This window comes from Rosa chinensis, chromosome 6, assembly GCF_002994745.2.
Source record: "Rosa chinensis cultivar Old Blush chromosome 6, RchiOBHm-V2, whole genome shotgun sequence".
NCBI classification, from domain to species: domain Eukaryota; kingdom Viridiplantae; phylum Streptophyta; class Magnoliopsida; order Rosales; family Rosaceae; genus Rosa; species Rosa chinensis.
The window spans coordinates 39,517,008-39,526,016 of NC_037093.1; the positions used below are offsets into that span (position 1 = coordinate 39,517,008).

The 9,009-nt window shown below is 39.4% G+C and overlaps 2 protein-coding genes across 2 annotated transcripts; both read left to right on the forward strand.

Annotated features, from left to right (window-relative positions):
• The first annotated feature begins 524 nt into the window (after positions 1 to 524).
• Positions 525 to 4,365, forward strand: LOC112173398 (protein trichome berefringence-like 7). Its single transcript, XM_024311012.2, has 3 exons — positions 525 to 1,812; positions 3,015 to 3,173; positions 3,744 to 4,365. The coding sequence occupies exons 1-3, from the start codon at positions 926 to 928 to the stop codon at positions 4,018 to 4,020; spliced, it is 1,323 nt and encodes a 440-aa protein (XP_024166780.1). The 5' UTR covers positions 525 to 925; the 3' UTR covers positions 4,021 to 4,365.
• A 2,272-nt stretch (positions 4,366 to 6,637) lies between these two features.
• On the forward strand, positions 6,638 to 7,895 carry LOC112173499 (protein TRACHEARY ELEMENT DIFFERENTIATION-RELATED 7A). Its single transcript, XM_024311135.2, has one exon. The coding sequence runs from the start codon at positions 6,897 to 6,899 to the stop codon at positions 7,776 to 7,778; it is 882 nt and encodes a 293-aa protein (XP_024166903.1). The 5' UTR covers positions 6,638 to 6,896; the 3' UTR covers positions 7,779 to 7,895.
• The last annotated feature ends 1,114 nt before the right edge of the window (positions 7,896 to 9,009 follow it).

Consider the following 9,009-nt stretch of genomic DNA (forward strand, 5'->3'; position numbering starts at 1 on the left):
CATAGTGGTCAGACACAGTACTAACTTCGTTGAAGGTTCTATCACTGTCTATACTCCATGGAGAAGAAAAAGGCTGCAAAAGCCACATAAATAACACGAAATCACGTGACAATAGTTTAAAAATAAATTATAAATATTACTATATTAGTCTCTTTTTTGTATATATAAAATTATAAGTTTCACAAGCTATTAATACTTCGATTATTTCTTTCTGTTTGAGTGGAATTGGTATCTTCTCCGTAAGGACAAAAAAGAGAACAAACTAATTTTGATCCGAGTGTCTAAAGGATACAACGTGAAACACACCCTACTCCAATCAGAAACTGTTTTTTTTTTTGGTGATAACCATGATTACAATCTCAGAAGCGACCTTAACAACAAAGTAATGAGACCACCATAGCGATTTGCTATTGTACACGTAATGGTGGGTAAAGAAGATAAGACAGTTTAAGAGTACTGAAAACAACAGAATTATTCCACGTTTGGAACCTGATTAGTCTAACCTTTTCTGGCGACAGTGAATCTGTTAACTCTCTGTCTCTGATGCCTTGCTTATATAAACCACCGACAATAGTCACTTTGTTACCAGTTTGAAAGCAAATTTCTTTACGCATTTCAGTTGAGGGGTCACGTTCAGATCAACCAGAGCCACCAAACTGAAGTGACCAAACTGCCCTCTCCCTTCACCTCTGACCTTTCCCTCCCTGCCCTGCTTCCAGCTTCCAGCTTCTGTAACTAAAACAAGTCTTTCTTGCCAGAACCCACTTTGGTGAATCTGTAAGATTGCTGTGTTACTGTGTTCTTATGATTGTTATAGGTTCTGTGCTTGTTGGTCTTCTTCAAGTTTGAATCTTGGTTTTAATTTCATGGTTAGTTGATGGTTTATTGATACATAGATGGGTTTCTTCTGCTCTGCCTTAGCTGTATGACTTGTATGCGATTCAATTGGATTTCTTTTTCATCTGGGTGTACTTACAAAACGATGGAGATGGTGAGGAATGTTTATTGGGACTCGTTTGCGCAATTCAGGTCTTTCTACAAACGGGTTTTGAATTTTGGCAATGAGATGATGAAGGGTTATTGGAAAGTTTGGATCTTTCAAACTTTCCATGGACTAGTTGCAATTGGTTCATTGCTGTCCTTTGTTGTAGCCATGGCATTTGCATATATGTATTTGTTTCCCACCGTTCCCTCGGTAGTTCGAAGTTACGGGATTTCGAATTCAGCTAGTTCGAATTCAAGTAGTTCCGTAGAGAAGTGCAATGTTTATGAAGGAAGCTGGATTGCAGATGAAAGTTACCCTTTGTACAATGCATCACTGTGTCCATTTGCAGAACGTGGATTTAATTGCTTGGCTAATGGAAGGGAAGATAGGGGTTATGCCAAGTGGAGGTGGAAGCCTAAGAATTGTGATATTCCAAGATTCGATGCGCGTAAAGTTCTTGAAGGGCTTCGTGGAAAACGAGTTGTTTTTGTGGGTGACTCGCTAAGTAGAACACAGTGGGAGTCTTTGATATGTTTACTCATGACAGGGGTGGAGGATAAGAAGAGTGTTTATGAAGTGAATGGGAATAAAATCACCAAGCAGATTAGATTTTTATCGGTACGGTTTACAACATTTGATCTCAGAATGGACTTTTACCGGTCAGTTTTCCTAGTGCAGCGTGCTTCAAAGCCAGCGCGAGCACCAAAGAGGGTTAAGTCGACACTCAGAATCAACAGGATAGATGACATTAGCAAAGAATGGATTGATTCAGATATTTTGATCTTCAATTCAGGGCACTGGTGGACACCGAGTAAACTTTTTGAACTGTGAGTTTCTTATTTTTTTTTAACACTGTCTCTCTTAAGTCCTGTTTTTGGCGTTTTACTCAGTCACAGCAGCTCCAGAATGGTTTTTGATAGTAGCAATATTTACAAAGTTGATTCACGATTTTATTTGATATAATGCATGCTGTAGTTTCAACTTATATCTGTACCTAAAAGGTAGTTTTAAAGGCATATGCATGTTGCCTAATATTGATAAGCTGGTCTAATGAGCTTCTGCTATTTGCAACGACTAACAGACCAAATTTCCCAAGAAAGGTTCGAAATACCTTGGTTCTGATGTGACCAAGATATTGGTTGAATTTTATTGATGTTGCAAACTCCATAAACTGTTGTGGTTCTTGCATAGTTGTTGACAAGTATTTTTGTACATTACTTAGAAATGATCTCGTAAATCTCATTTACCAGTATCATAGTTTCACAATGCATTTGGTTTGAGTTTTTCTGCTGATACTTAGCCATCAATAGAATGCAAAGCAATGCAGGCAGTTAAAACAGGGTGTCTATTGCAATTGTAATCTAAACACATATTAGGTGATGAACGATGGGTAGAACATGCATAAATGAATTCTAACTTTGCATTGCCCTTTAGGTCCTACTTCTTTGGTCAACTTCTTTATTACAGTACCTCCTGCCATTAGATATGATTCCTCCAGTAGAGACAATTAACAGGAATATTTCCAGCTATACTTGTGTTATCCCAATGATCCCACTTTATTGCTCTTCCCTTCGCCTTGTTGCATCTTTTCCAGCTATATTTGTGTTATAACAATGAAAAGCACATTGTTTATGTGCTTGTATTTTAGAGCTTTTTATTATAAGATAATAGTCTTCTGCTATTATTCTTTTCCTTTCTAATCAACCTATATGTGAGAATATGGTGTAGGCATCAGTGGTTTTTTTGTTATGATTATGCTTTTCAACATAGTGAACATACCATTGGCTTCTCAATCATCTTTGATGGACTTTATATACAACTTCAGATTGAGCTTTGGTTAGGAAGGGAACTTCTAAAATGCATTTTGAGATTGCTTCCACCTTCTTTTTTTTTGCCCTTTTCTTTTTTGGTTTTTTATTTAATTTTTAATTTTAATATTTTTATTATTTATTTAGTTTTTAACAACGATCCAAAACACACACATAGACCAGATGGAAAAAAGAAGTGAGCCTAACTTTGATTCAGACAGGGGCTGCTATTTTCAGGTTGGTAAATCACTGAAGCTTGGAATGCCGATCACCACTGCCTTCAAAAAAGCTATGAACACTTGGGCATCTTGGGTTGAGACCTCAATCAACACAAATAGAACCAGTGTCTTCTTCAGGACTTTTGAGTCATCACATTGGAGGTGCGCTGTTTAGTTCGTTATGATATTGGTTGCCAACTCTCGGTTATAGCCTGTTATGGTTGCTTCAGTCTAATTGCATGCAGTTCTACCAAATCTGTCATCTTTGACAATATATTGATCTCTAGTTGGTGTATAGTATCTGTTCTGGTGAAGTAATTAATTTTCTTTTTGGGTTCCCTTCACAAATTTGTCATTCTGCTCAGTGTGTCAATACTATGCCACTTTCATTGTTATTGGTCTAGTGAATAAACTGTTGCTGTTAATGTTGTTTGGTTAGGTAATTTTGTTGAAAAGAAAAAAATCCTCATGGACCCTGACAAGACAGTTAAACTTTTTATTTATCTTTCATATTTCTTTTGGTATTTTTGGAGGATTCTCAGATCAAAAAGACATTACATGTTCTTGTGGTCTCAAATTTTTCTGATTAACTATTAATGGAATGCTCTCGGTCTGATTGGCTGATCTAAAATAATTCAACCTATTATACGTTTAATTAAGTTTAATTCCTGATTTGAGATACAAATAAGCTAGGCAAAATTTGACTGCTATTGATGCTTGTATCTGTAACAGTGGCCGACACCGTCATTCTTGCAAAGTGGGTCAACACCCTTGGTTAAGCTCCTGGGGAATGGACCGAAGCCCAGTTTCAGACACCATTATAAAGGTTGTGAGGAAAATGGCAGTTCCTGTAACAATTATGCATGTTACACCTATGGGAGCATTCCGAAGTGATGGTCATGTGGGTATTTGGAGTGATAATCCATCTGTGCCTGATTGTAGCCATTGGTGCCTACCTGGCGTACCTGATATGTGGAATGAAATTCTCTTGTCATATCTGCTACCATGAAGTTGCAAATAGACCTCCTCCTTTTGCTGCCGGCGTCACTGTGTTTGTTGGAACAGCAGATACATTACAGAATGAGAGATATCCTGCCTTTCTAATTCGAATTTTATCTCCTCAGAGAAATCCTTCTTTGTCATACCATCATGGTTTTAATGCCAGTGGCTGTAGAACAAGGCCAAATCAATGGAAATTGAGTTGAAGCTTCCCTTTCTGCAACATAGTTGCTCAGAAGATCTAGTATTTAGGAGTATAATTTGTAATTTGTATGAAAACAAGTGCTTATAATGCCCAGTTGATGCATTATCTGTAAATTGAAATAGAAATTTCTATACATACATCGGCCACAAATTCTGAGTTTCTTTTTCTTTTGGTCAAACACAAATTGGTGATGAAGGCAAGTTTCAGAGGCCTCTAAGTCTCTGTGGGAGTGGTCAAATTCTGCTGGGCCTGCAATTAAGGCGATTAACTCCGCAGTTAGTATGGCGTTAAATTTCAGTCATGAATGCGGCGATTATTATGACAATAACTACGCACAATGATTATGATTATAAGTGCGCGATGAATGACTATCATAAATACGCAATGAATGATGGTTTATAATGGTTGTAAGTATGCAATGATTAACTGTTATTAGTGCGGCAATAATTGTCATTATAAGTGTGTAAATAAATGCAGCCATCAAAGCAGAAATAATGGCGGCTTGTTCCTGAAGTAAGTCATCGCCTATATAAAGGAGGCTCGACGTCCAGGTAACCCATCGAATTCTAATTCTCTCTACTCCACTACTAAGAAACGTACTGACTTAGACATCGGAGGGTTTTCTGCAGGTACCCCCCCCTTCTCCTCGAGCCGACGGTCAAACTCCAGGTCAACGCTCTAAGGAAGCTTCTCGATTGTTCCCAGGTCAGCTCCCGCTCCAGTCCGCATTAATTGTTGGGTCAAACTCCTCTACGGAATTTTTCACCTCCAACAAGTGGCGCCGTCTGTGGGAAACACTTATCCCTAAAAGTGATGGCGGGAGCTGCCCCTGACGGGATTCCATTTCTGTCACTAAGGACTGGGACTGATGGAATACAAGCCCCAAAGTGACAAAAGTCTGGGTAACGTAGACTAGCGTTTCCTTTAGTAATCATATTCTGACTTTTTCCTTTTATATTTGAAATATATTTGTGGTCAGTGTTATTGAAATGTATGTGTAAGGCTGGTGTCCAGAGTAAATACCCAAGGCCGGTGGCCAAGGAGAATAAAATTAATGTTGTTGATCAGATTCAAAGGGAAATGGGGGCAATTCCATGTCTCATGCTGAAAATGAATCTTCGCCTTGAGGAAAGAATCGAGGCGGCTAGGGCTCGAGGAAAGAATCGAGGTGGCCAGGGCCCGAGGAAAGATTTAGGGCGGCCAGGGCTCGAGGAAAGATTCGGGGCGGCTAGGATGGCCAGGGCCCGAGGAAAGAATCGGGGCGGCCAGGGCCTGAGGAAAGAATCGGGGCGGCCAGGGCTCGAGGAAAGAATCGGGACGGCCAGGGCTCGAGGAAATATTCGAGGCAAGATTTGAAGCAGCTAGAGAATGGAAATTTCCTCTTAGGACGAGTGTCCAAAGAGAAAATTTGGGGGCATTGTGGGAGTGGTCAAATTCTGCTGGCCCTGCAATTAAGGCGATTAACTCCGCAGTTAGTATGGCGTTAAATTTCAGTCATGAATGCGGCGATTATTATGACAATAACTACGCACAATGATTATGATTATAAGTGCGCGATGAATGACTATCATAAATACGCAATGAATGATGGTTTATGATGGTTGTAAGTATGCAATGATTAACTGTTATTAGTGCGGCAATAATTGTCATTATAAGTGTGTAAATAAATGCAGCCATCAAAGCAGAAATAATGGCGGCTTGTTCCTGAAGTAAGTCATCGCCTATATAAAGGAGGCTCGACGTCCAGGTAACCCATCGAATTCTAATTCTCTCTACTCCACTACTAAGAAACGTACTAACTTAGACATCGGAGGGTTTTCTGCAGGTACCCCCCCCCCCCTTCTCCTCGAGCCGACGGTCAAACTCCAGGTCAACGCTCTAAGGAAGCTTCTCGATTGTTCCCAGGTCAGCTCCCGCTCCAGTCCGCATTAATTGTTGGGTCAAACTCCTCTACGGAATTTTTCACCTCCAACAGTCTCTGCTAGCTCTTTGCTGTGTACTATTGATAGATACACTCCGTCTGTCATTTCCTAATGCATATAATTGTTAGACTTGATATGCATAATGCTTATACGCTTTAATTTCTTGTAAGCCAAGAAGAGTAATCATGATTCATGAACGCATGTTACGTGCATGTATATAATATGCTAATGTTTTGAGCAAGATACATATCGTGGACATGGAACATGTTATTCAGCTCTAATCAATCATCTCACTTTACATGTGGTCTTACGATATTTCTCTTCCAACTGAACTTCGAATAGTGCCCGAGTTCTGTGTTAGGATATTTCTCTTCCAATTAAACTTCGAATAGCGCCCGAGTTCTGTATTGGGGTATTTGAAGTTTTGTATTTGACTTGCTAAAACCTATAATCTTTGTTTGATGATCATATACTAGTTTAGCTAGTGTTTAGCATCATTATCATTGACCATTCCGTTTAGGGAAATAAAAAAAGAACAAGAAACTTTGAGAAGTGCATTCCAATGCAAACAAACCCTCCCCAAATCTTAGAATAAGAGTCAAGTCACCAAATTTTAAGCTTCTTACAGATGAAATTCCAACTATTTTAGCATAAAATGCTTAGTACAAATAGGCATTCATGGACACAACCTTCTCCACAACAAACTAATTTTCATATCTACCTCATCAAAAACATTTAGAAAGAAAAACATTTGTAACAATGGCCATTCGGTTCCCATATTTCCCTCCACCACCTCCAGCTGTAAAGCCGCCAAGTCACCCAGCGCCGCCACCACCAGCAGCAAAGCCGCCGAGTCACTCAGCCCCGCCACCACCAGCAGCAAAGCCACCAAGTCACTCAGCCCCACCACCACCAGCAGCAAAGCCGCCAAGTCACTCAGCCCCGCCACCACCGGCAGCAAAGCCCCCAAGCCACTCAACCCCACCGCCTCCGGCAGCTAAGCCACCAAGCCCCTCAACTCCGCCACCACCAAGTCACTCGACCCCACCACCACCACATCAGCCATTTAGCCCACCGCCACCTCATGTACACCCACCACCAGCACTGCCACCCCATGTAGCCCCACCACCGCCACCATTGCCACCTTCTCCATCGCCGAATCACCCCACCGTCATAATCATTATATGCATCTCATTTGGTTCTGTTTTCTTCCTTGCATTTCTTGCAATTGCTCTATGTTGTTTCATCAAGAAAAAGAAGAAGAAGAGTACTATCCGAGAAACCGAAGTCATTCATTTCGACGAACATAGGAAGATCAAGGAGGCCATAGTAGAAGGTCCCCATGGACCACAAGCTGTGGTACTATCAGTTGAGGATGATGTTCATATAGATGAGGCGATCAGGAAAAATGAGAAATCTGATAAGAGATGGCCTTCTTCGAGTTCAAATGTCCAAGAAACTGATTTTATTCATGTTGATGAACATGAGAAGGTGAAAGAAGGCATTGTAGAAGGTCCTCATGGATCAAAAGCTATGCTGTTGACAATTGACGATGATATTCATGTCGATGAGAAGATATGCAAGAACGAGAGATCTGGTAAAGAGGGTCATCACCATCTGGTACACAAGGCCGGTCTATAAAAGTGTTATGGACATTCAAACTCGTGTGCTGTTATTCCTTCCATGTAATTCATAAAAATTCATCACTGAGATTCAAGTGATGTATGTAATTCATAAAAATTCATCACTGAAATTGAAGTGATATATGTAATTCATTATTTTCTAATAAGAACCCCCAATGATTAAGAAAAATATAGTCACATATAACTTTTGTATCAAACATAGGAAGTTCTACGCTAAATTGATGTACTGAATACTAATACATTAACTAGATCGGCAAAATGACTCTGCTGTTTTGTCCTTTCTAAATATGCGACTTTGGTTCAATCTCGTTGTAGGCAAGTGTTTCCTATTTTTCTTTTTTCTTTTTTGCTCTTTTTATTTAGTTACAACATTTTTTTTCTATTCTATTAGTATTTCTTCAAAAAAAAATTTCCTTTTAGGAAGAATATCATAAATGGTCACTCCATTTTTACATGTTCGACACTTTAGTCACTCACTTTTTAAATATATTACTTTAGTTACTCAACTTTAACTCTGTTATTCACTTCATTAATTTTTTTATTAAAAAAAAAAAAAACTTTAGTTGTCGCAATATCAATGATATTGTCATCCAGCTAATTGGAATGTTTGAGAAAAGTAATTAAAGTGAGACAAAATACTAATTCGATAACTAAAGTGATTGACAGAGTAATAATAAAGTGACCAAAGTGATATATTTGAAAGGGTTTTTGTCAATTTACCCCATTTTTAGAGATTTTTTTCCCACTTACCCCATTAAGTTTTTTTTATTTTCCTCTTACCCAAAACACTCTAAGGAGGTATTCCTTAATACCCCATTAAGATTTTTTGTTTTTTAATTTTTTTAATATCATTTTACCCTCACCCCTTTGTACTTAGAGAGAGAGAGAGAGAGAGAGAGAGAGAGAGAGAAAATGGAAGAGAGAGAAACCATGGGAGACTTCGCCGGAGCCCGGTGACTGACCGACTTTCACCGAAATCCAGTCAACTTTGTATTGATTCCGGTCCCCGGTCATCGGCTGCCGCCCCCCCCCGGAATTTGCTGAAAATCTTGCCTGAAATTTTTTTTAGCTTTTAGCCCCAATAGACATCTATTGCCTCCCAATAGGCAATAGACGTCTATTGCCCCCTAAATTAGGGGGACGTTTATTGCCCCCCAATGGAAAACTATCAGACATGTATTGCCCTCCAATAAGATTTTCAGTTGCCAGAATGAAAACTAATCTCCCTA

Bases quoted from the DNA above. Each gene is read 5' to 3' on its own strand.
- LOC112173398 (XM_024311012.2), top strand. From the start codon at position 926: ATGACTTGTATGCGATTCAATTGGATTTCTTTTTCATCTGGGTGTACT. The intron at 1,813-3,014 runs GTGAGTTTCTTA...TGATTCAGACAG, and splicing joins CCGAGTAAACTTTTTGAACT to GGGCTGCTATTTTCAGGTTG. The intron at 3,174-3,743 runs GTGCGCTGTTTA...TATCTGTAACAG, and splicing joins TTTGAGTCATCACATTGGAG to TGGCCGACACCGTCATTCTT.
- LOC112173499 (XM_024311135.2), top strand. From the start codon at position 6,897: ATGGCCATTCGGTTCCCATATTTCCCTCCACCACCTCCAGCTGTAAAG.